At 47.5% G+C, this 27,505-nt stretch overlaps 2 protein-coding genes and 1 pseudogene across 2 annotated transcripts; all 3 read left to right on the forward strand.

Annotated features, from left to right (window-relative positions):
- The first annotated feature begins 3,633 nt into the window (after positions 1-3,633).
- On the forward strand, positions 3,634-6,880 carry LOC109784585 (uncharacterized; annotated as a pseudogene).
- Positions 6,881-17,387: 10,507 nt separating this feature from the next.
- LOC109784584 (uncharacterized) lies at positions 17,388-19,415 on the forward strand. Its single transcript, XM_073501605.1, has 4 exons — positions 17,388-17,770; positions 18,122-18,267; positions 18,350-18,370; positions 18,424-19,415. The coding sequence occupies exons 1-4, from the start codon at positions 17,388-17,390 to the stop codon at positions 19,413-19,415; spliced, it is 1,542 nt and encodes a 513-aa protein (XP_073357706.1).
- Positions 19,416-25,916: 6,501 nt separating this feature from the next.
- Positions 25,917-26,658, forward strand: LOC109784576 (uncharacterized). Its single transcript, XM_045230253.1, has 2 exons — positions 25,917-26,376; positions 26,477-26,658. Exons 1-2 carry the CDS (start codon positions 25,950-25,952, stop codon positions 26,656-26,658), a joined length of 609 nt encoding a protein of 202 aa, XP_045086188.1. The 5' UTR covers positions 25,917-25,949.
- The last annotated feature ends 847 nt before the right edge of the window (positions 26,659-27,505 follow it).

Genomic DNA, 27,505 nt, shown 5'->3' on the forward strand with positions numbered 1-27,505 from the left:
AGAGAAAAAGAGAGAAGGGACAATGCTACTATCCTTTTTACCACACTTGTGCTTCAAGGTAGCACCATGATCTTCATGATAGAGAGTCTCTTATGTTGTCACTTTCATATACTAGTGGGAAATTTTCATTATAGAACTTGGTTTGTATATTTCAATGATGGGCTTCCTCAAAATGCCCTAGGTCTTCATGAGCAAGCGAGTTGGATGCACACCCACTTAGTTTCTTTCGTTGAGCTTTCATATACTTATAGCTCTAGTGCATCCGTTGCATGGCAATCCCTACTCACTCACATCGATATCTATTGATGGGCATCTCCATAGCCCGTTGATACGCCTAGTTGATGTGAGACTATCTTCTCCCTTTTTGTCTTCTCCACAACCACCATTCTATTCCACATATAGTGCTATGTCCATGGCTCACGCTCATGTATTGCCTGAAGATTGAAAAAGTTTGAGAACATCAAAAGTATGAAACAATTGCTTGGCTTGTCATCGGGGTTGTGCATGATTTAAATATTTTGTGTGATGAATATAGAGCATAGCCAGACTATATGATTTTGTAGGGATAACTTTCTTTGGCCATGTTATTTTGAGAAGACATAATTGCTTAGTTAGTATGCTTGAAGTATTGTTATTTTTATGTCAATATTAAACTTTTGTCTTGAATCTGTCGGATCTGAACATTCATGCCACAATTAAGAGAATTACATTGAAAATTATGCCAAGTAGCATTCCACATCAAAAATTCTGTTTTTTATCATTTATCTACTCGAGGACGAGCAGGAATTAAGCTTGGGGATGCTTGATACGTCTCCAACGTATCTATAATTTTTGATTGTTCCATGCTATATTATATTCTGTTTTGGATGTTTAATGGGCTTTATTATACACTTTTATATTATTTTTGGGACTAACCTATTAACCGGAGGCCCAGCCCAAATTGCTGGTTTTTTTTGCCTATTTCAGTGTTTCAAAGAAAAAGAATATCAAACGGACTCCAAACGGAATGAAACCTTCGGGAACGTGATTTTCGAAACAAACGTGATCCAGAGGACTTGGAGTCCACGTCAAGATCAACGAGGAGAGCACGAGGCAGGGGGCGCGCCTACCCCCCCCCCCCAGGCGCGCCCTCCACCCTCGTGGGGCCCATGTTGCTCCACCGACGTACTTCTTCCTCCTGTATATTCCTACGTACCCCCAAACCAAAAAAGGCATCCACGAAAACCTAATTCCACCGCCGCAACCTTCTGTACCAGTGAGATCCCATTTGGGGCCTTTTCCGGCGTCCTGACGGAGGGGGCATTGATCACGGAGGGCTTATACATCAACACCATAGCCTCTTTGATGATGTGTGAGTAGTTTACCTCAGACCTTCGGGTCCATAGTTATTAGCTAGATGGCTTCTTCTCTCTCTTTGGATCTCAATACAAAGTTCTCCACAATTTTCGTGGAGATCTATTCGATGTAATCTTCTTTTGCAGCGTGTTTGTCGGGACCGATGAATTGTGGGTTTATGATCAAGATTATCTATGAACAATATTTGAATCTTCTCTGAATTCTTTTATGTATGATTGGTTATCTTTGCAAGTCTCTTCGAATTATCAGTTTGGTTTAGCCTACTAGATTGATCTTTCTTGCAATGTGAGAAGTGCTTAGATTTGGGTTCAATCTTGCGGTGTCCTTTCCCAGTGACAGCAGGGGCAGCAAGGCACGTATTGTATTGTTGCCATCGAGGATAACAAGATGGGGTTTATATCATATTGCATGAGTTTATCCCTCTACATCATGTCATCTTGCTTAAAGCGTTACTATGTTCTTATGAACTTAATACTCTAGATGCATGCTGGATAGCGGTCGATGTGTGGAGTAATAGTAGTAGATGCAGGCAGGAGTCGGTCTACTTGTCACGGACGTGATGCCTATATACATGATCATACCTAGATATTCTCATAACTATGCTCAATTCTATCAATTGCTCGACGGTAATTTGTTCACCCACCGTAATACTTATGCTCTTGAGAGAAGCCACTAGTGAAACCTATGGCCCCCGGGTCTATTCTCCATCATATTAATCTTCCAGCACTTAGCTATTTCTATTGCCTTTTATTTTACTTTGCATCTTTATTTCTCTTTATCATAAAAATACCAAAAATATTATCTTATCATATCTATCAGATCTCACTCTCGTAAGTGACCGTGAAGGGATTGACAACCCCTTTATTGCGTTGGTTGCGAGGTTCTTATTTGTTTGTGTAGGTGCGAGGGACTTGAGCGTGGTCTCCTACTGGATTGATACCGTGGTTCTCAAAACTGAGGGAAATACTTACGCTACTTTACTGCATCACCCTTTCCTCTTCAAGGAAAAAACCAATGCAGTGCTCAAGAGGTAGCAGCAGCCGCCATCCCGGCGGAACAGCTGCCGTAGTGCCATCGGAGGGCCATGCCCTTTTTGCATGGATGGCCAACCTCGTCGAGGCAACTGCGCTGTCCAACTGGACCAGGGATGCGCCGATCTGTGACTGGGCCGGCGTGTCTTAAGACGCCATCGGGCACGTCTTTGAGCTAAATCTCGAGGAACTCGGTCTCTCGGGCGGACTCGATGTGCTCGGCACCAAGGCGTTCCCAGCACTCGCCGTTCTGAACCTCTGGGGGAATAACCTCCGCGGGGCCATCCCGGCCAGCATCTCGCTACTGCGCTCCCTCGAATCACTCAACCTCAGCAGCAACTGTTTCAACAGCACCATCCCACCGCAGCTCGGTGACATGCTCGGCCTCCAGTCCGGCAGTCCCCCAGCCTCCGCAACAACAGACTCGTCGGTGACATCCTGCACCAGCTCTGCACGCTCCATCTAGTCAAGCGACTCGACCTGTCAAATAACCAGCTCACCGGAAACCTCCCGGACCGCTGGTGCAAACTCAAGGCTCTACAATACATCAACTTGTCAAAAAACCGGCTCGCCAGGAACCTCTTGAAGTGTGGTGCAAACTCCTGGCTCTGCGATACATCAACCTGTCAAAAAACTGGCTCATCGGGAACCTCTCGGACTGCTGGTGGAATCTCCAAGCTCTGCATTTCATGAACCTGGCCAATAACTAATTCTCAGGTGAAATCCCCATGACTAAGGCAAACCACAAATGCTCTCTCACCTTCCTAAAACTTAACAAAAATGCCTTTTTTGGAACCATCCCACACCTAAAGGGTTGTGACTCACTGGCAACCCTCGATCTCAGCCATAATATGTTCAACGGCTCCATCCCACCATAACTCGGTGACATCAGCAGCCTCATCAACCTCCAGCTCTCCAATAACAACCTTATTGGCGCCATCCCGCACCAGCTCTGCGGGCTCCTCTCCATGAAAATACTCTATGTGTCAAAGAATCAGCTCACCGGGAACCTCCCGGACTGCTGGTGGAATCTGCAGCCTCTGCAGCTCATGGACCTATCCAGGAACTCCTTCTCAGGTGAAATCCCCACGACTAAGGCAAGTCACAACTACTCTCTCATTTTCCTAAATCTCACCAAAAATTCCTTCGTTGGAACCTTCCCAGACCTAGAGGGCTGCAACTCGCTGGTCGTCCTTGACCTCGGCAATGATAGGTTCCATAGCTCCAACCCGCCACAGCTTCCAACATGCAAAACCTTGTCAGGCTCCAACTCTACAAAAACAACCTCATTGGTGACATCCCTCACCAGCTCTGCGGGCTACTCTCCATCATGGTACTTGATCTATCAAACAACTGGCTCACCGGAGACCTCCCAAGATGCTGGTGCAATCTCCAGGCTCAGTGGTTTATGGACCTGTCCAAAAACCTGCTAACTGGAAAGCTCCTGGGCTACTGGTGGAACCTGCAGGTTCTAGAGTTCATGGACCTGTCTGACAACTCCTTAGGTGAAATCCGTCTCGCAAAGGCAAGCCACAACTGCTCTCCCAAGTCATTGCATCTTTCCTGCATATTGCTAGAAATGGCTTTGCTAGTGTCTTCCCAAATGTCCTAAGGGGATGCAATGGCTGGTCATCCTAGACATCAGGGACAATAGGTTCCTTGGTGATGTCCCTCCATGGGTCGTGATTCGTTTTCCATCATTGATAATCCTTTGCCTCAGATCAAACAACTTCACCGGAGAAATTCCTTTGGAGCTTTCACGACTTTCACAACTTCCATTGCTCGACATGGCAAACAATAGCTTTGTTGGATTAATTCCATTAGCCTTCGAAAACCTGACCTCCATGAACCATGAGGGATCCAAAAAATCTGCCAACTTTGAGACCACTCCACGGAATGAAATTTTGGGATAGGATCAACAAAACCTGGAAGGGGCAAGATATAATTTTTCATAAAGCATTCAAGTTACTAATTGGTATTGATTTGTCTAACAAATTTTCATCTCGATGCATCCCAGAGGAGCTAACCAAACTTCAAGGTATCCAATTCCCGAATCTATCAAGAAATCACTTCTCATGCAGCATTCCAGAAGACATCGGCAATTTCACGACGCCATCGGACACGTCTTTGAGCTAAAGCTCGAGGGACTCAGCCTCTCGGGCGGACTCAATGTGCTCAACACCAAGGCGTCCCCAGCGCTCGCCGCTCTGAACCTCCAGGGGAATAACCTCCATGTGGCCATCCCGGCCAGCATCTCGCTGCTGCGCTCCCTCAAATCACTCAACCTCAGCAGCAACTATTTCAACAACACCATCCCATCGCAGCTCGGTGACATGCTCGGCCTCCAGTCCAGCAGTCCCTCAGCCTCTGCACCAGCTCTGCATACTCCATTTAGTCAAGCGACTCGACCTGTCAAACAACCGGCTCACCGGAAACCTCCCGGACTGCTGGTGCAAGCTCAAGGCTCTGCAATACATCAACTTGTCAAAAAACTGGCTCACCCGGAACCTCCCCAAGTGCTGGTGCAAACTCCTGGCTCTACGATACATCAACCTGTCAAAAAACTGGCTCACTGTGATCCTCTGGGACTGCTGGTGGAATCTGCAAGCTCTACATTTCATGAACCTGGCCAGTAACTCCTTATCAGGTGAAATCCCTGCGACTAAGGCAAACAACAACTGCTCTCTCACCTTCCTAAAATTTAACAAAAATGACTTGGTTGGAAACATCCCACACCTAGAGCGTCGTGACTCATTGGCAACCCTCGACCTCGGCCACAATAGCTTCAACGGCTCCATCCCACGACAACTCGGTGACATTGGCAGCTCCATCTATACAATAACAACCTCGTTGGTGACATCCCGCACCAGCTCTGTAAGCTACTCTCCATCAGGATACTCGATGTATCAAACAACCGTCTCAATGGGGACCTCCCAGCGTGCTGGTGCAACCTCCAGGCTATGTGGTTTATGGACCTGTCCAACAACATGCTCACTGGCAAGCTCCCAGACTGCTGGTGGAATCTACAAGCTCTTCAAGTCATGGACCTGTTCAACAACTCATTCTCAGGTGAAATCCCCGCCACTAAGGCAAGCCAAAACTACTCTATCACTTTCCTAAATCTTGCCACGAATGCATTCTCTGGAACCATTCCATACCTAAAGGGTTGCAAGTCACTGGCTACCCTCGTCCTCCGCAACAATAGGTTCGACGGCTCCATCCCACCGCAACTCGGTGACATGCACAGCCTCGTCAACCTCCTACTCAACAACAACAACCTCATTGGTGATATCTCGCACCAACTCCATGGGCTACTCTCCGTCAGGGTACTTGATCTATCGGACAACCGGCTCAATGGAGACCTCCAATCATGCTGGTGCAACCTCCATGTTGTGTGGCTCATGAACCTGTCCAAAAACATGCTAACTGGAAAGCTCCCAGAGTGTTGGTGGAACCTACAGGCTCTAGAGTTCATGGACCTATCCCACAATTCCTTCTTAGGTGAAATCCCCGAGGCAAAAATAAGCCACAACTGCTCTCTCAAGTCATTGCATCTTGGCAAAAATGGCTTTGCTAGTGTCTTCCCACAGGTCCTAAGGGGTTGCAACTCGCTGGTCACCCTAGACATCGGGGACAATAGGTTCTTTGGTGCTATCCCTAAATGGATCGTGATTTGGGTTCCACAGTTGAGAATCCTTAGCCTCAGATCAAACAACTTCACTGGAGAAATTCCTTTGGAGGTATCACGTCTTTCAGAACTTCAGTTGCTCGACATGGCAAACAATATCTTTACTTGATCAATTCCATTAGCCTTTGGACAATTTACCTACATGAGGGATCCAAAAAATATGTCAACTATGAATCTGCACCAAGGAACAAAATTTTGGGATAGGATCGACATCAACTGGAAGGGGGAAGATATAACTTTCCATGGTGCACTCAAGTTACTAATTGGTATCGATTTGTCACATAATTTGTTGTCTCAGTGCATCCCTGAGGAGCTAACCCAACTTCAGGGCCTCCGGTTTCTAAACCTATCAAGAAACTATCTAACTTGTGGCATTCCTGAAGACATTGGCAGTTTGACATTTCTAGAGTTCCTCGATGTATCATCTAATGAACTTACATGAGCCATTCCTCTGAGCATCTCGAGCTTATCAACCCTCAGTGTGTTGAATGTCTCGAACAATCTTTTGTCAGGCGAGATACCTGTTGGTAGTCAGATTCAGACCTTGACCGACCCGTTGATTTACTCCAACAATTCTAGGCTCTGTGGATTTCCTCTCGACATTTTGTGTGCCAATACTTCACTTGCAGCAGATGAGAGAATTGTTGAAGAGGACCACTGGATGTACTACTATGTGATTGCTGGGATTGTGTTTGGTTTCTAGGTACGGTTTGGGATGCTCTTTACAGTTAAGGCATGGAGATGTGCATTTCTCTTCTTTGTTGATGGCATGCAATGTAAGATTATGAAAAAGGTGAGGCATTAGTTGTGTTGTGTACAATGTTATACTGTTATACCTTTTGTGGGTATAGAAAAACCATATCTTGTTGTTGCCAATGTGGGAGCGGCGTTTTGGCTCGCAGAGCATATGCTCCCCGGCGAACAGTACACCGAAAAAGTAAATGTTTTCAAAAAAAATTAGAAATTTTTTGTCGATGATCGTGTTGGTGTCGCAACCATGCTTTCCTATTTTCATGTGGAACGGAGCAGCGGTGTTTCTTCGGTGAAAACAACAAATTTGGGTTGTCATTTTGTATTCGATTTGTTTTTTTTTCCGCAGTTCAAAATGCTTATCCTTTTTGCCTCAAAATTTACACGTAGCATTTGTATGTGACAAAAATCACAAAAATTATTGTCTCAATTTTTTTGACATTCGAGAAGAAAATTAGCATCGAATCCTTGGGTAAATTTTGGCGCAATGCTTCTCGTTCCCGTTTTTCTTCTCAAATTGATTGAGGGACAGAAAGCCATCAACTTCAACAATAAGAAAAGGTCTTGCAAATGTACTGCATGACCATCATTGTAGTAATAAAATCAATTCAGGACCAGCACTCTGCAAGACAGGGGACATCTCAACACACAACACTACACACTAGGAAATATAATTAAGCACTTTTGCTTCGGTGCCCCCCCCCCCCCCAAAAACACAAGGACGGCCAAGATTGCCTGATACGCCTTGTAGGGATACTAGTGGTAGATGGAGATGGATGAGATTTCTTATGTAATCGAGTCAATTTGTTAGGTCTTGATCCCTAGTATATATCCACTATTTACTGAGAATGATATTGCTATGACTTTGCTATGTCTAATTCTTGTCACTAGGGTTCGAGTGTCATGATTTCATATCTGAACACATTGCTTTCCTGAATATATTTGAGACGTTGATCTTACCTCCAAGTTGTATGCACCTGTTATTGTTCTGAATCTTAGACCCCAAATGCGACCATCAATTGGGATATCGACGAGGATGACTATCACTTGAGGAGTTCATGTATTCACCATGTGTTAATGTCTTGCTTCGGTTCTCTATTAAAAGGAGCACCTTAATTACCCTTAGCTTCCATTAGGACCCCGCTGCCACAAGAGGGTAGGACAAAAGATGGCATCCAAGTTCTTATCGCGAGCATGTATGACTATATGCGGAATACATGCCTAGATATGATTGATGAATTGGAGCTATTGTGTGTTGCTCTAGATTGTGACTCTTACATACTGAATCTCATATAAATATTCATCGCTAAAACATGTCTACGCTTTAATACTATTGCCTTTGCTCCTATTGTTGCTCTGTTTGCTATAAATCTGTTACTACTATTGTTACTGCTACTGCTCCTTTGTTACCGCTGCTATCACTATTATCATATTATTGTGCTACTAATAAATTGCTGCAAGGAAGTAACTTCTTACGTGTGGTTGAATTGACAACTCAACTACTAAGGCTTATAAATATTCTTTGGCTCCCCTTGTGTTGAATCGATAAATTTGGATGAAATACTACCCTCGAAGACTGTTCCAATCCCCCACACTTGTGGGTCATCACCGGGTCCAACTAGGGCGTCGTGTACAGGCGCGGGCGAGGGTGCAGCGCAAGTAGTAGCACTGCGGTGGCTCCGACAGAGCCACTGACCCACCCGTCATGGACCACCGAGGCAGGTCAGCTGAATAGGCGTGGACCCGCCACAACTATAGTGATCGAACTAGCCGAGGAGGCTGAAGACACCGGCATGCGGGTAAGGCTAGGCTCTCGCGTGGAGGCAGGGGTGCGACGAGCCGCCGCATGACGGTTGCTCCGGACCTTCCAGCCGGGTTGCCAGGGTCCAAGCCGTGCGAGCAGATCATACGATGCGGAGCCACCCTGCAACAAACCACCTGACAATGGATAATTCAAATGCTCTCTCGGTCGGCGAGGCGCCCAGAGAGGTGGGTACTCCAACATCCTTTATAGGAGTAATCTCTCTGGGTTTTCAAACATAAGGGACTAAATGTTGACCAAAAAAAGGCAGGGGACCAAATATCTATTTTTTGTAAATCTAAGGGATCAAAAACATACTTTTCTCTTGTATATATTACGTACACCCGAATGTATTACCCTTGAGTAATCAATAAAGCTCCTATTTAAAAAAAATAGATATGTATCGAATACAGTCATATTCTTACTATGCATCCAGAATATGCTAGAAGTATATTCAACATCGCATCCAACGGGTATGTTGAGAAATTATAATTTTTTCTTCTAACCAAGCTGGCCGGTTAGTTAATCCGATGGACTGGTATCTAGAGAAACTAGCGGGGTGACCCGCGCATTTGCGCGGCTAGATTACTTTTATCTTATATTTTTATTTTCTTTTATTTATAACATTAGAATATGTTTGTGGGATATTAAATAGAAATTTTAATTGTAGGGCACGATGTGGCATATTGTTATATTGTTTTATATGTACTTCTCACATAATTACTGGTGCCAATAGAGGACCAAGGCATTGCAGTCCTTAGTGTGCAAGTGAGACGATATAGTTTCATATTAAGTGATCGTTTGTTTCATTAATCCTTCTTCTTTGTTCATTGGTGTATATATTAAAATTGAAGAGTTGAGAATTTATAGTTATGATTGAAACCAAAATCAATGGCACATATCTAAACTCAATGTTGTTTTCTTCCACCAGCCCTTCCCTTTGTGTTTTGTAGTTGCACTTACAATTGGTGCAAGATCAAATCTCGGATGCATCCTTTCGCACATGCTCAGCTTATTAAATTTGTCATTTTCTTAACAGCCTAAGCAATTTAATTGTTGCTGTATGTGTATTTATTGAAAGTTGCGAAAAACATTATCTCGCTCACTATTCATATTGGTTTTCCTTACTTAGCGTCTACATATTGTTAAACATGATCAATATGACTTATTACACTTCACAAAAATTATTTCTTCAACCTCTGTTATTTTACCTGGAAAATCATTTTTCTTCTGTCTCATAATATATCATCACCTGCGCACGAAATATGTTGGCATCCGTACGTCATTTTTTTCACACCGATTATCTTTCGTATGATGTGTATGTGGTCCTTTTAAAAGTTGTAGTTCTTCTGATCCAGCATCTTAGCTTATCGCTTCTCACCATCTTGAACTCTGATAGTGACAACTGATTAATGTATGCGCCAATGTACTCTCGTTAACCACTTCTTCCACTTCTCACACCGTATTATCCTAACATTTGAAACCCACACATCATATTGGATGCTATGCATTGAAAACTTGCTAATTCTATTTTCATATAAAAATCCAATAATGTTAGTTACTTTTGGATATTGTATAATTCTATAATTCTATTTTGGACTTCATCTAGAAGTCATGTAAATAAAAATCATTATTTTCCATTTTAATTTACTCAGCATTTTTTAGAATATCAAGTTGCCCTTTCATACATCCAACAATAAGAGATTTATCTCTATCAAGTTATATACACAATCTAATTCATTATGTTCTTATTTAAATTAATCTAATATTTCATATTTTTTAACGTTTTTAAGTAAAGATAATGTCATCTTAAAGCCAAGAAATTTCGTTCATATGCATGTGTTGGAATTTATCAAAAGTGAATCGCCTAATGTAGAGTTGTGATAGAGCAAAGCCAAAGAGAAAATGCAAAATTGCTTTGCTGCCCTTTCCTTTTAGCTCATATCAAGTCTTGTCAGTGTAAGCAATATCGATCGATCAATCGAGTATATATTTTTTTAAATCCAATCTAAAAGCAAAATTTCGTTCATTTGCATGTGTTGGAAAAATATATCAAAATATGCTATAGAGTATATATTTTTTCAAATCCAATCTATTATTTTTGTACAAATTTATTCTGAAATCTAATACATTATTGGCTTCATCTAGACTATATACAAATAAAAATGCAAATGACATGTATTCATCACTATGTTTTTATCTAAAAGAAAAATTGGAGAATGTTTTTCCACATGCTTGATATATATAGTTGTATATTCTAATCTTTTCCAAGAATTTGGTCTTTGTTTTGAACTAATTTATCATTTTTCCTCCAGTCAAAAATAATATTTGATTGGTACGTAAGTATGTTGGTCCAGCGAATCCCATCAGAAAAAACTGACGTCCTGTGTTATATAACTTCTGCAACGAACGGCCTGTGTTATATAGGTTGGTTTGAGACCTTGTGGGTGGATTGGCATGTGCACGTACGTACGTCTGACAGTTCTCATATCTCTCGGTTTGATCATGTTAGAGTTGTATAAACTGGCCCATAACACATTTGCATCTCCCCTTTTTTTTCCTTGCACGTCATGTTTCATAGTATCACACATGCATATATAGCCGGCTGGATGCCTTTGTTCAAATTGATGTGGCGAGCTGCCGTGGAGTTGAGTCTGTATAAAGTCCTTGTTTTTTTTTTGTGTTTCCATCCTACTGCAGGTATTCGCGGCTGCCTCTTACTTTTTATATAGGGCAGTGATCTGCGCCGGTGTGCCGGCCCAACTGTTGGGCCGGTCGTATCTGGAACGTTAGTTTGTCATTTGCACACCGTCAGTTCAGCCTTTGAATCGTTTTTTTTTCTCACAAGAAAATCGCGTCCAATCCAAAACAGCTATTTGTGCTGGACACCCGGCCATGGACTCTCGAGGGCTGACCTTGAAGCATCACCAGGTCGCCGTCCTCGCCCCGGTCGCCGGTCGCGGTCCTCGCCGCGGTCCTCGCCACCTGCCACCGTCCATCTTAGTCGTCGCCGTCGTAGCACCGCCATGTCGTCGGCTGCAGCTCCCGATGTGTCCGAGAGCCACCATGCCATGGTTGAAGCTTTTTCACACAATGGTTGAAGCTTTCTTCATGCACGGTTACAGCTTTTGCGCTTGCGTCATGGCCGGTCCCAAATTTCATCACCTTCGATTGAAGCTTCCCAGGGCGTTGGTTGTAGCATTTTTGGTAATGTTTGTAGCTCCCTCCATGCCATTCACAACCTCCTCTCTCTCTCTCTCTCTCTCTCTCTCTCTCTCTCTCTCTCTGAGTGATTCCAGCAAAAAATGATCCAACAAAAATATCAAAAATGGGGTAGTTGCAAAAACAAAAGATGGTGGTAGCAAAATACAAAGACCATGGTAGCAAAACTTAAAGTGGTTCCAGCAAAAATAAGATGGATCCAACAAAAAGTCAAAAACAGGGTGGTAGCAAAAACTAAGACGGCAGAAGCAAATTTCAAAGACCATGGTCACAAAAAGTTAGAGTGGTTCCAGCAAAAAGATGGATCTAATTAAGCAAAAAAATATCAAAAGACGGACTCCAACGGTAGTAGCAAAAAACAAAATGATGGTAGCAAAGTTTTGGACTGGTTGCAGCAAAAGGCACTCAAACAAGGGGGATCGTAGCAAAAAATGCTGCTGATTCCAGCAAAACAAGAAGCCAGATGTAGCAAAAAATACCACCGATTGAAGCTCCCGCCGACACCGATTCCAGCATCTCGTCCGGTCGTGCACAACGTAGTCGCCGTTCCCGCACGGGTGGAGCACGACGACGCTCGCCGGAGCGGCATGGCGACAGGTCGAGGGAGAGACGCTCGCCGGAGCAGCGTAGGGCAGGTCAAAAGGCTGGAGAAATGTGGAGGTAGGTAGATGCAGCCCCTCGTCAGAGCAGCACGGGGGCAGGTGGAGGCGAGGAGGTCGCCGGAGCAGCGCAGGGCGAGGTGGATGCGGCTGCTTGCCGGAAATGCGCGGGGCAGATGGAGGCGGACGTCGTCGGAGCAGGTCGCGTTTGATTTGGGGAAAAACTGTGTGAAAGGGATAAGGGAGGAGGAAGATGGATGCGGTTTGCAGGGCCCATAAATGACGCGTGGGGAGTGGACGTGGCTGGCTCATAGGATCCAATGTGGCGCATGGGCCGGCCGAAAGTTCGGCCGGCGCACCGGGCATGAACATTTTCCTTTTATATAACTGTGGTTGGGACATGTTTGAGTGGAACACGTGGACCAGCTCTTTTAGAAAATCTAAAGGAAATCTCTTTGTTTCAACCGATTGATAACACAACTCGCATAAACCGCCCGCTCTGCACGCCACGCGTCGTTGTGGGCCCTGCCCATCACCACCGCCCAACCTTATTTCTTAGCGAAACAGGCGAGCCATCCCCGTGATCCCTCGTCTCTAACCTCTCGATTCCTTCCACTGCTGATTTCCGCGCCTCTCCACCATGGACGTGCTGTCACCAAGCTAATGCCCCAAGCCGTCCGTGTCTCCTCCATGGACGTGTTTGTCCCCAAGCCATTGCCCCAAGGCCATGCGTCTCTCCGCCATGGACGCGCTGTCCCCAAGCCAGTGCGCCTCTCCACCATGGCCGTTTTGTGGTGTTGCGCACTCGCCGGTGCCAGCCAGTGCTCTGATAAAGCATTCAAGCCGCTGTTAGTCGGAGTGCGACGCGCTGTGGACCGGTGCTGCGATGCAACCTCATCGACGTTGCTGGCGTTGCAAGTTGGATGGGGCGCGGAGCTACGGGAGGCACCGGCGCTGCTATGCAGCTCTCCCCACGTATGCGACAGGAGGCACCAGAGCTGCAATGCAACCTCGCCGGCGCTGCTGTGCAGCTCTCTGGACGCACGCGACAGGAGGCACCGGAGCTGCGATGCAACCTAGCCGGCGCTGCTATGCAGCTCTCCCGACGCACGCGGCATAAGGCACCGGCGCTGCGATGGAACTCTCCCGACGCACGCGGCATGAGGCACCGGCGTTGCGATGCAACCTCATCGGTGCTAGCTATGCAGCTCTCCCGACGCACTCGTCATGAGGCACCGGCGCTGCTATGCAACCTCGTCGGCGCTGCTATGCAGCTCTCCCGACGCACTCGGCATGAGGCACCGGCGCTGCTATGCAGCTCTCCCAACGCACGCAACAGGATGCACCGGTCATCTTAGGTGAATCTTGTCGAGCCTGTGAGCTAGACGACGCAGAAGCGTCAATGCAACGGGGGTGTTTGATGTGGCGGAGATGACCGGCTGATTGCGCGGGTCGTCAACAGGCAGCACCGCAGCAGTACAAGACGGGATGATGAAGAGCGATGGAGGAGTGCTGCACTAGAGAGACGACGGAGTCAATTTCTGCTGGGTTAAGCACTTACGCTCGTGGACCAACTGGCACATATCGGACAGCTGCGCATCGCCTCATCCAATGGCTCATGAGGCGGTTTATGATTCTCTCGCGTCAGCCGGATGACGCCTAGCAGTGGCCTAAAACTAAAACTCCTACATGAAGACGTGGAGGACCAGCTCTTTTAGAACATCTACAACTCCTACATGCAGTCGGACAACTTTTTTTAAGCTGAACTTTCTTCCTTAGTTACAATCGGACGGCACCCAATCTAGCCCCTAGCGATCCATCATGCCCTACATAACAAATCTCAACCATTCAATATCTTAACTTTGTACAGATGAATCTTAACCGTTCGTTTTCTATCATTTTAAGTATATAATAGATAGATAGATAGATAGATAGAAGATAGATAGATTATCGGAGCCAAGGGCAGGCCAAAACCCTGGATTGTGTTAGAGACGTACTACGTGTAGGGCGATGGGTGTTTTTAAATGATCTGCTGCCTTGCGAGCCATTAGATCTGGCGTTATCTAGCGCCGAGCGTTATGCTTCACTTTTTCCACTTTTGCCACAGAGGTTGTGTTGCAAAATCCAATTTTGCAACATATGTTGTGTTGCAGATTTTTTTACGCCAGAGGTCATGTTGTAGAATGTAATAGGTGTTGTGTTACAGATTTTTTTTTGAAACAAATGTTATGTTGCAGAATTTTTTCACCCACATCGTCGCACCGTCGTGTTTTTGGTTAGGATGCACTGTCATGTTGTCACTGCGACATTCCTCATGTTTCGGAAACATGAAATGTTGCAAAAATCTGAGGCTTGCAATGCGTGGGACTGGTCTGACACGTGGTTGGCTCTCAACACAGCGGATGCGAGGCGTACAATCGGCCGGATGACTATAATCATTTCCCATGGTGATAGTCCCGTTTGTCCAAGTAGCTCCATTACCTATTTTGCCGCTTTTAGGAGGATTAAAAACAAACATCCTTCTGAACTTCCATGTCTATTTTATACTTCCTCATTTCAATGGATTCAAGTTTGACCGTAAATCAGAACAACCAAATGTGGATTATAATAAATATACGGTTGAATTTGTATTGAAAAGAAGTTTTCAGTGGTTTACTTTTGAAGTCACAAAATGTATATTATTCATATATTTTATGGTCAAGTTTTCATTTTGCGAAGTGCACATGTTATTCATTCGAATAGAGGAAGTAAATGCACTAAGAGCATCTCCAGCCGCGCCCCCAACAGGCCCCCCTCCCAGGTGATTTTTCCGCGCCGGCGCCCAAAAATCAGCCCAGTCGCGCCCCAGGAACCCGTTTTTCGCTTGTTTGGGCCAAAACTGGCGCCGGCGGACCCAGGCTGAACCCGGCGGGCTGGGGGCGCCCGGGGGCGCCGGGGCGAGCGTTTTTGCCGCGAAAGAGGATGGGCCCGCCGAGTCAGCGAGACGCCGCTTCATCGCCTCGGTTCCCGCGGGAATCAATGCGAATGCTACCGCGCTGCCGTGCCGGTCAGCCTCCATTGATGCCTCACGGGCGGCGCAGTGAAGGCGTCGCGACGCCCGTCCCGCCCTCTCCCGCCACGCGTCGTCCGGCATGCAGCCCATCGCCGCCCCAGCTGCGGCTATAAAAGGCGACCTCCCCGCCGGTGGACGCCACAGCTCTCATTTCCTCCCTCTCCGGCGCCGAAAGCAACCCTCTCCCCTCTTCCCGCCGACGCACAGATGGCCGAGAGGTTCCCAGGCGACGGCGCGGCGGCGAACGGCTTCGGCCGCCGCCACCTCCAAGAGCCGGAGGCGCGCCTACTCTACGAGGCCGAGTACTCGGTGCCCCCGGACATGCGAGTGTCGGGGACGTGGAGGCTGAGTGCCGCTGGCGTCCTGGTGCCACAGGTGCCCGAAGGGGCGGCGCGGCAGGCCGAGATCACCCGCATCCGCTCGTCCCTGACGGAGGAGCAGCGGAACGAGCCGCGCTACGCCGCCGACAGCCACACCCTCTGGACCATGAACTTCCAATGCCGCCGCGAGGAGCAGATCACCTCCACCAACGGCGTCATCCCCTGCGGCCGCCTCAACACCGACGGGCGGCGCGAGTGGTGGGGCGTGCCAGGCCGCACCCTCAAGGCCGTCCTCGACCACATCGAGACCGGCAACGTGTCGTGCCTCGAGTACCCGCCGCGGCTGTCCTTCTCTCGCCGCCGTGGTAGCTCCTGGACGCCGCGGCGGATGGAGCCGGGGTCGTCCTCCTCGTCGGGCTCCGGCTCGCCGGCGCTCCGCCCCGTCAAGCCCGAGCCGAAGGAGACGCCGCTCGGGTGCCGTACGCGCAGCGGCGCCCTCGTCATCAACGAGGGTGGTGCCCGGCCCTCCCCACGCGGCTCCCTCCGCCTCGTCCGGCCGAAGCCCGAGCCGGGGCTGCTCCCGGTGAAGCCGGAGCACATCGAGATGGCGGCCCTCGACGACGAGTCCGCCCTCAAGCGGGCGAAGGAGGACTACATCTGGGAGCAGGTACGCCGCCAGCGCCGTGTGTACGCAGAGCTCCAGGCCCGGCGCCGCGGGCGCGAGGAGGGCCGCGTCATCGTCCTCGACAGCGACGAGGAGGACGAGGCCGGGCCGTCCAGCGCCCCACCGCGCGTCGGCGACCCTGGCCAGGGCTGCAGCAGGGACGACGGCGCCACAGGCGAGGCGCGCGACGACGACGACGATGGCGACTACACCCGCTTCTACAGGCTTCTTGGCATGTAGACGACGGCGACGGCGGCGGCGGTGGCGGCTAGGCGTAGTTTGCATGTTTTTATGTTTTTTGTACAAATTTCAATGAAGTTTCGCCGAGTTCGTGCCAAAATCGCCGAGTTTGGATATATTTGTACGGAATATCGCCGAACCAGGGGCGACTTGTGGGCCGACGACTGGGAACAAAGTCACCCCAGACGCCAATCTAGCGCCGGTTCACCCCCAGACGGCTCTTTTTCGGTGCCTTGTGGGGCCGAACGGCTGATGCTCTAAATTGTGAATAAGAATAGCCCCGCAAAAAAGAAAAAAAAAACACTCATCAAGTCAGCAGTCAGTACGCCCGTGTGTGACTGGACCTGGATCTTGGGTAGCTAGGGAGCGCCGGCGGCGTTTTGGGATCTTTCGACTTGTTCTTGATCGGTGCTATTTGAATACGTTTGAAGCCGCCATTCGTCGCCCTGTCGCAGAGCCTGGTCTGCCGGCCGGCATATGCATACAGACGACGAGGGTAAGGACGTACGCTGGTGTAAGCCAGACTAACTACAGAGTGCGCTCGACGTTGATTGCGCCTGCCAATGCATATCCATTATAAGTACTCTATTGTGCGATCCAGTGTGTCCCGCGGACCTGACTTTTCCCTACACACAAGCATCTCACTCCGGGTCCGTCCGTGGACATGACAAGACTAGTTCACCTCGCCGGCGCGGCCGCACTCTTCTTGCTGGCGGCCGCCATCCCGGCGACGACTGCTGCGGTGGTGCCCTCAGAGGCCGATGCCCTTCTGGCATGGAAGGCCAGCCTCATCGACGCAGCCGGGCTCTCAACCTGGACCCGGGCCACGCCGGTTTGTGACTGGGATCAGGTGTACTGCGACAAAGAAAGAGTCGTGGAGCTAAGTCTCTACCGACTCGGTCTCTCGGGCGGGCTCGATACGCTCGACACCCTGGCGTTCCCGGCGCTCACCATTCTAGGCCTTGGTCACAATAACCTCAGCGGCACCATCCCGGTGAGCATCTCAAGGTTGCGCTCCCTCGAAACACTCGACCTCAGCAACACCACGTTAAGCGGCCCCTTTCCACACCAGCTCTGCGAGCTAGTATCCTTAAGGGTACTGCACCTGAGCAACAACCACCTCAGTGGAGAGCTACCGAACTGCTGGTGCAACCTCCAGTCTCTGCGAGTCATGGACCTGTCAAGCAACGGGCTCATTGGGAAGCTCCCGGACTGCTGGTGGAACCTGGAGGCTCTGGAGGAGATAGACCTGTCCTATAACTCATTCTCAGGTGAATTCCCAGTGGCTAAGGCAAGCCACAACTGCTCTCTCACCACGCTACATCTCACCAGAAATTCTTTTGTTGGACCATTCCCATTCTTTGAGGGTTGCGACTCGCTCGCTATCCTCGACCTCAGCAGCAATAGGTTCAACAGCTCAATCCCGCCGCAGCTTGGTGACATGCGCAGCCTCTTCGACCTTCAGCTCTACAATAACAGCCTCGTAGGTAACATCCCACACCAGCTCTGCAGGCTCTACATCTCTGCACTAGATTTGTCAGACAATCTGCTGACCGGGGAGCTCCCGGACTGCTGGTGCAGCCTCCACCATCTGTCCTTCATGGACCTATCGAACAACCGGCTCACAGGGAAGCTTCCGTACTGCTTGTGGAACCTAGAGTCTCTGTTGTTCATGGATCTATCTCACAATTCCTTCTCAGGTATAATCCCCGCACCTGTGGCAAGCCACAACTGCTCTCTTAGGTCTCTTTACCTCGCCGGAAATGGCTTCGTTGGTGTCTTTCCGCCGGTTCTAGAGGGCTGCAACTTGCTGACCACCCTGGACATGGGGAACAACATGTTCTTTGGTGTTATCCCTCCATGGATCGGGAGTCAGGTCCCTTTGTTGAGAATCCTTAGCCTCAGATCAAACAATTTCACTGGAGAAATTCCTCCGGAGTTATCAGGGCTTTCGCAACTTCAGGTGCTCGACATGGCAGACAATAGCTTGACTGGCTCTATTCCGGTATCCTTAGGCAGCTTGACCTCCATGAAGCATCCACAAAATCTATCGACTACGGGACTGCTCCTGGAGTGGAAATACAATGATAGAATCGACATAATATGGAAGGGCAAGGAGCAGAAATTCCAAAGAGCGATCGGGTTATTAGCCGGTATTGATTTATCTGATAACTTGTTGTCTCGGTGCATCCCTAAAGAGCTAACCAACCTTCAGGGCCTTCAGTTTCTGAACCTGTCAAGAAACCATCTGTCATGCAACATTCCTGAAAATATTGGTAGTTTGACTTTTCTTGAATCCCTCGATCTATCATTTAATGAACTTACAGGTGAAATCCCTCCGAGCATCTCAAGCTTATTGTGGCTAACCACGTTGAATGTCTCAACTAATCATCTGTCGGGCAAGATACCCATTGGGAGTCAAATTCAGACCCTAACCGACCCATCCATTTACTCCAACAACTCCGGGCTATGTGGATTTCCTTTGGACATTCTGTGTGAAAAGACTCCGCTCGCCCCGAATGAGAGAAATGTTGAAGAGGAGGATCAGTGGTTGTACTACTTTGTTATAGCTGGGATTGTGTTTGGTTTCTGGTTGTGGTTTGGGATGCTCTTTACAATTAAGGCCTGGAGATGTGCATTTCTTTTCTTCGTCGATGGCATGCAATGTAAGACTATGAAGAAGGTCCTCTGAATGAGACGAACAGGTACACACATCCCAAAAATCAATTGGAAGTTAACAAGGAGAAAGCATTACCCTTCTTGCATTCAGCGTGTCTTCAACCCTTGGTTTCTTTTCCTTTAGCTCAGTTTCAGTCTGTGCTCTTACTTATAACCAAGATGTATTATCTTATAGCTATTATACGCTGCTAATGCAACCTAGTGCCTTACCGGGTGCCTTTCTGGAATTGTAGCCTAGTGCATCGATCAATATGTATCTTAGTGTGGAACGTCAGCTGTACCTGAATGGCAACACCATCACCATATAATTTGGTTCTCCTCTCTTTTAGCTTTCATTTTTATGTTCATGTCAGTAACCTGGGAGAAAAATAAAGATACGTAACGAAATTTTAGTCAAGGCATTTTCATCCACACTTTAGTGAGATGTGCGCTAGTGCAGGAAAAGCTATTTGAAGCTAAGCTATTTGAGGCAGCTCTCTGAGTCTCCACCGACGTTGGGGTGCGAAAGAATGGGGGCCAAAGTGCGGAGGAAAGCAAAATTACTGTTTTTCGTTACGCGTCCACAAACTCATACTAATGCAAGGACCGCTCTCAAGCAAATTCGGAAAAGCCCAAGAAATCCTTTGATGTTCTCAAGCAAGCTTTAATTGAGGCCCCTGTGTTGGTTCTCTCTAATTTCAGTAAAAGATTTGATTACACAAATAGGACATGGAAACAAAGAATATTAAATTCACAATACACATACAGACCACAATCTGGGTCTTGATTTGTGTCATCCTTTTTGTTATTTCCTATTGTGTAGTACCATCTCCAACTATTGTTGTTGAATCCTTGGTAATTACATCCTTCGCAGCAATTCCTAGGACATTTCTGCCTCCTTTATCCGAGGGCACTCCAATTTCTTCTGAGCTTCTTTTACTTAATAAAGGGTGGATTTTATTCGTTCATAATAGAGCATTATGAGGATACAAGAACAACGAGCACACACCCAACCTCTTTTTTCAGGGTCATCCAGCCTCTTCTTAGCTAGGATGGACACAAAGAAGATCAACGCAGACACACACAAAACACACCGGCAAGTAGCGAAGTCATATGTAACCAAAGCTAGCTATACATAGGCGAAGAAAACTAAATAAAAACCCAAAACGATCGCTTCCGCAATCGACAAACTACGATAATGACCAGATCTACACCAACCATCTCATGGTACCACGTGGACAAAAAAGTTCTTCAATAGTAATGCCTTTAAGAAGGGAGTGACACTCAAACGCCACCATCACCGGATCCAACCTCCCAAGGCCAACTTCTTGGTTTTCACCCTAAAGAATTGATTTGAGTAATGCCTGCAATAAGGTAATGACAATAAAAAGATCATCATTCACATGTATAAATTACTTAGTTTAGACCTAGGCTTTCACTCCGAAGCTCAATACTAGGTGCCCGATTAGCACTACCATCAAAGTCACTCGTGTATTGTCGCCACTACTTTTCCGCAACCCCAGCAGCTCCATGTGATGCGCATCCGCCTTCGAATCATCCCTTTGTGTCAAGTTGTCACCCATAGTTTGCATATCATCGCCGAAAAAATCACCGGATCTGGAGAGAGGAACCCTCACAAAGGTATTTTAGTGGCCACGCAATCCACTGCGAGGTCGCCGCCATAGGCCGGAGTAGTCGCGAGAAGGACTAATACCAATGGCAGAGCACATCACTGCCGGCTACGACCTCATTAGAGAGAGCTCTGCCGAGGGACGTCGGCCCAGGGGCCGCCAGTGCTAGAACTAGAGCACAAAAGGCAGATCCTGCTGCTACGAGTAGTGTCCGGAGCAGGCCCTTACAGGCCGAGAACCAAAATGGTTGAGCAGCACGGCCACGCCCCCGACTGCCACTATCTCGGCTATGAGCTAGGTCGCCACCCATACATCAGATGCTGCAAGGGGAGAGGACCGCAACACGCCACAATGATTTCCACGCTCCCGACCTGCCGTCAACCCACACGATGCCACCATCACCATCAAAGAGACCCCAATCACCGTTTGGCAGCAGGGCCTGCCGCCACTGGCGGAGCTTCAACAAGGCTGAATGGGCCGTGGCCCGCCCAGCCCATGAAGTTTTATACAGTATACATTTACTCTTGGGCCTTAAAACAGCAACCCATAAGTTATGTTCTTCTTGTTGGCCCGCCCATGTTTGGGCTGCAAGCTCCGCCACTGCCTGCCGCCATCGTGATGCAGGCCGGTGGTAGAGGCGGAGGGATAAGAGTGCGTGGGTGTGCGGTGCGTGCGTCAGCTGTCCATGTGGACCAACCCAAATTTGGGGCAGATTTACGTCTGACAGACAACATACAAACAGATTTACGTCGAACGTGCTTTTCACGTCAAGATTAAGCTTTGACTTAAAAAAGGTTAAGATTTGATTAGGAAACAAAAAGAGACAATGAGAGAATTTCTTTCTACATGGAGAGAAAAGAAGACAATGTACAATGGGACCCAGGAGGTGCACTTTCTTTTCAGAAGCTGCTTGCCTACGGCCACTTAGCCAAAGGAACCTCCTAGAACGTTCTTCAAGGGAGGTGACACATGCAAACGACTTGATTGCATTTTTAGTTGTGATGAAGTGAGGAGAGGTGGCATTTTCTTCCGAATACATGACAGTTTCTTTTTGTTTAAACACTGCCGCCGTATAAAAGTTACACCTCCTCCCCAAGAAAAGAAAAGGCTAGGTTTCCTCTGTCACCCGCCGGCTCCGCCGCCGGTCCACCTCGTCTCCGGTGGCCTTAGGGCCATGGCGGCGCGGTGGATCCCGACATTTGCTGGCGGGAGGGCTCCGTCTTTAGATGTTCCTTCAAGTTTTGTTAGGGTTCGTATCCTGTTCAGGAAGACGAGACGGAGGCGACTTTCTGAAGATGGAATAAGGTTCTTCACGCCTAGTCCCTGTTCTGGCGGTACTTCTAGCATGGTTGGTGGGCGTGTGGAGGTGCTTCTTTGGTGGATTTATCATTGGTGGATTTGCTTGGATCTTGTCGTAGTTCGTCTACGTTCGTGTGTCTTTCGGTTGGATCCTTCCGATATATGCTACTCTTCAACGGCGGCGGTTGCTGTTCAGGTGTGTTGGTCCTATGGGGCCTTAGCACGATGACTTTCCGACTGTCTACTACAACAAGGTTTGCCTAACTCTAGCGAAGAAGAGGCCATAAAGGTTGCGCGCCTTCGACTCGCTTCAGTGTTTGTAGTCGTTGCTAGGTGGTCTACGGATATGGAGGTGATTTCTGTTATTTCTAGTGTCGTTGCACTACCATGATTGAAAATAAATAGCAAGGGAGGGGCGATAACGGTTGCGCGCCTTTGACTCGCTTCAGTGTTTCTATGGATCTGGATGTAATTTTTAAATTAGAAAATGTTCATATTTTTAAAAGGTCCACCAATTTAAAAAAAGTTCATGGTGTTTCTTTTAAATGTGAACCTGAAAAAATTCGTAGATATCAAAAAACCTCACGGATCTAAAAGAAGTTCATGAATTCTTAAAAAGTTACAAATTTGAAAAAGTTTCACGAATATTCAAAAGGTCATGAATTTTAAAAATTCTATGAATTTGAAAATTATTCATGGATTTCGAAAATGTTTGCAAATTAGCAAATTTTTGAATTTGAAACTTCCATAAAATTGAAAAAGTTTGTGAATTTGAATTTTTTTCATGAATTTAAAAATAATGCATGAATTTTTAAAAGTCTGTGAATTTGAAAAAAATCATCAATTTGAAAATTGTTCACAAATTAAAAAAAAGCTTGCGGGTTTACAAAATGGTGGTGAATTTGAAAAATCTTCACGAATCTGAAAAAAGTTCGCTAATTTGATGAAAAGACTTTAGGAATTAATGAAAATAAAGCAAGAAAAAAGGAACACACCACAAAGAACAAAACTCGCCTTATAAAAACCAGAGAAAACCATCCCTTAAACCTGTCCCAGATGTTTTTGGAAGCTTCCCAAAAAAAAGACGAGCTTCTCAGAAAAATAAAATGCTAAAATGGTTAGATAGGCCGGCCCACTGACAATACTAGCAAAGTGGTGGGTGCGCGCTGCATACAAATTTGTCTATATTTGGCACCCTTAACTGCCAAATACTAGCAAATTAGGCAACGGCACGCGAGACACACATGGAATGAATTTTTTTAGGGCACACATGGAATGATTTTGAAATTGGGTTTGGCCTTGCGTTGTACTCAGCCCATCTATCTCTTTGAATCTTTCCCTGCAGTTGCAGACTTCTAAAACATGCAGGTGAAATAGTTCGGTGCCTACTCGGCTTTGAACACAAACATGAACCAGTGTTCCGGAATGAGTATCGCTTCTCACCCTCATCATGTAGCTTGATGAAGAGAGATGCATCGACGCACCCATGCAAGTAGGTAAACTGTCAAGTTTCAGAAAACTCCAAACATTGTGTCTTGGAAATAGCATAGCTAGCTAGGTGCCTCGCCCAACCTGCCTCCTCCTCCTCCTCCGCCTTCACCACGAGCCTTCGTGGAGGCTCGTGTGCTAGAGCACACGCACGGGTGGTGAAGCACGACCGGCATCGCTGGTCTTGCTCGTCGTAGAACCAGGTGTCCCACCATGGGCTGTCCTGGGCAAACGCCGGTTCATGGTAGAGGTCGTCGGGGAGCTGAGCTCGACAATAGCGGATCACCACCTCCGGCGCTCGTTTGGAGGCCAGAATGGCCAGCATTGTGACCCTTCCTGGTTCAGATGCCAATCGTTTGACAGGTGGACGTCGGGCAATGGCATGTAGACGCGTGCACTGGTCAGCGGGCATGGCGTTCCCGCTGCCGCCCCTGGCGGTGTCACGGTGAATAGGCCGCGCGGGGCCGCTTCGAGGAAGAGCCTGCCTCCTCGTGGTCATGCTTCCCGGCCTTCCTAGGGATCCACTTCCACGACATTTGCGCCGGCTGTGGGCGGTGGCTAGTGTTGGTTGTCGGCCTAGAAGGGGAGGGGGGAGATGGACGGAGAAGAATGGGCGCGCGTGGAACGGGTTACCCCCCCCCCCCCCCCCCCCCCCCCTCATGCTTGCATTTAAAAAGGAATGACTCGGCGGTAGTTGGGCCACTGGCGCATGAAGCCGGGGCGGACGAAAGGCCAAATTTACGGTGGAGTTGTGTCCCCACGGACAACATGCATACATATTTGCGAAATGGGTCACCGCACTGGGCCGTGTCTTTTGCCCACATGGATCTAAACGACCCATCTGGACGAAATGGGTCTCATTGTTGGAGTTTCCCTCAGAGAGTGTGCATGGTACACATGTATTATACTCGTTTTTCACCAAAGAAAGAATGAAGACTAAAAACATGTACACATACTATATGTTTGTAAATCTTGGAGAACGGTACCTTCTATGTTTAACAATTTTCTAAATAGAATGATTAATTTCTGCTAGTCGGACTGCTTATCGGGTCAAGATTAAGATTTGACTTAAAGAAAGGTTAAGCGTCGACTAGGAAACAAAAAGAGACAATGAGAGAATTTCTGTCTACATGGAGAGAAAAGGATATATGTACCATCAATTTGTCTTTTTTGCTGAGAGCTCCTCATTTGTCCAAATGATGTGAAAATTGGAGCGGACCTCATGCATCAAATTGTCTACAGCACAAAAGAATTTGGTATTTTTTTGAATTTCTCTAGTATTAATATTGATTTTTTTTCGTCGGCGCGGGTGCAGAGATAGATTTTGGCAATGGAGTAGGGTGTCTCGGTGCCCAGGTTCATCTGCACCCGGTTAGAAAATAATTCGTAAAAAATTCACAAAAATCAAAAAATTCCAAAAGAAACTTTGTGCGGTAGACAATTTGATGCGTGAGACACGCTCCAAATTTCATGTAATTTGGACATCTGAGGAGCTCTCAGCAAAAAAGACAAACCGGGCCAAAACAGTACATGAACAGTAAACATTTTTACATACCCTTAATTTGTCTTTTTTGCTGAGAGCTCCTCATTTGTCCAAATGATGTGAAAATTGAAGCGGACCTCACGCTTCAAATTGTCTACATCACAAAAAAATTGGAATTGTTTGAATTTCTCTAGTATTTGTTTTGATTTTTTTCGTCGGCGCGGGTGCAGATGAGCTCGGGTGCAGAGATGGATTTTTGCAATGGGATGCACTTTCTTTTTAGAAGACGAGCATAATTCCTCTCAAAAACAAAAGATGAGCATAATACAGGTCTTGTTACAAGGTAAACAGGTGAAAATAACATTGCCTAGCTAGCTTCCTACGGCCAGGTAGCCAAATGCATTCATGCGCGACGCATGTGAAGCTGGCGCGAGCAACTTAGGCACGGAGGTACCCAAATGCATTCATGCGCGGCGCATGTGAAACGGCCACGCGCAAATTAAGCATGGAGTTGGAGGTACGTATAGCTGCCGGAGCCGGACGCGTTCAGGTCCCATCCCGCGAACAACCATATATACCACCTCCTGCAAAGCCAGCCACACCCCATCCATCTCCATCCCCAGTCCCCCACACACCTCACCAGGGTAGCAGAGCTAGCATAGTCTCCATGGCGGCGGCCAAGATCGCCATCCTCCTGGTCGCGGCCGCGCTCTTGGCCGCGGCAGGGGCGGCGGACCCCCAACCCCCGCAGCTCTCAACGGAAGCCCAGTGCTGGCCGTGCTACTCCTCCTGCATGCACACGTGCGACGACGGCCACGGTGGCACCCCCGCCCCCGATGTCGTCAACTCTACCGATGGCAGTGCAGTTGGTGTACGCTCCGCCGTCGGCACTCTCGCTGCCATCCACAAAACCGAGGATGGTTCAGGCGCCCCCATTGCCGACGGCTACGACGAGAAAGGTGGCAACAAAGGTGACGGCGAGGAATACTTCGAGTGCAAGAAGAAGTGCATCGTCTGTTGCTACAAGGACCTGCCGCCGGTGTGCTACAAGATGTGCGTCTCCCAGACCTGCCTCGCCCTGCCACCATGTATGTGTATATATACCACCCTCCAAACAAGTAACATGCATCTTACGACTCTTATAGTATATGTGTACGTAGTATATAACCAACACGGCTGCCTTTGGTTTTACAGGTAAACGAGGGGATTGCTACAAAGCATGCGGGATCAAATGCTTCCACAACCAGCCGACGCCCACACCTCCTAAGCCCATGCCACCGCCGCCATCACCCCCGAAGCCCATGCCACCGCGGCCGTCGCCCATTCCACCGAAGCCATCCCCGCCGAAAGCCGCTGCCAAAGCCACTGGCTACTAGCTGTATCTGTGTCGAGCAACACTAGCAACAACTGATGGGTGTACGCGACGAGGTCTATGCACACATACATTCAAATAGAAACTCGCCATATTTATAGCACAACACATAAATACAGGGACTACATGAATATATGATGGCGCCCTATATGATTGCTACATTTTTTTTCTTACGACAAAGGATGAATTTTATTTACTCGCTCCATCCATATATATAGGGCCTAATATGTTTTTCGAGATTGCCTTTGACTATCGATAAGATTAATAGTATATGAGATGTATAATGTGAAAATTATATCATTGAAAACTCCTTTCACGTATGAATTTGATGGTATGCTTTGTGTAACTTGCATGTCATATATTATTGCTCTAACATGTGGTTAAAGTTAGCCTCGAAAAACACATTAGGCCCTGTATAGATGGATAGAGGAAGTACTCAAAATGAAGGATCAAGTGGATACAAACATAGTGAGCGCACACCCGCCCTCGTCATTGTTAGGAAGCCCACAACCAACACAAAGGCACACATATACCTAAAAGATGCCGGCAAAGAGCAAAGTCATACAAGAACAAAGCTATGCCTAACCGAGAAAAAAAGTGATCAAAACAGTGATCGACAAAGTACTACAATGACCATATCCGCACCAACCATCTCTTTGACACAATGATTGCTACATATGGACATAGATCATTCCATACGATTACTCGATAAACAAATAATCCATCAGCTCTAACTAAACTGGGTATAAATCATGCACTACAGGAAAATTATAAGCTGCCATGTGTCGAGTTGTAAGTCGCCCGTAATTTTAGGGCAATCGGCTCATAAGAGTTTAAGCCGAGTATTACAA

This window comes from Aegilops tauschii, chromosome 6 (assembly GCF_002575655.3).
Source record: "Aegilops tauschii subsp. strangulata cultivar AL8/78 chromosome 6, Aet v6.0, whole genome shotgun sequence".
Classification (NCBI taxonomy): Eukaryota; Viridiplantae; Streptophyta; class Magnoliopsida; order Poales; family Poaceae; genus Aegilops; species Aegilops tauschii.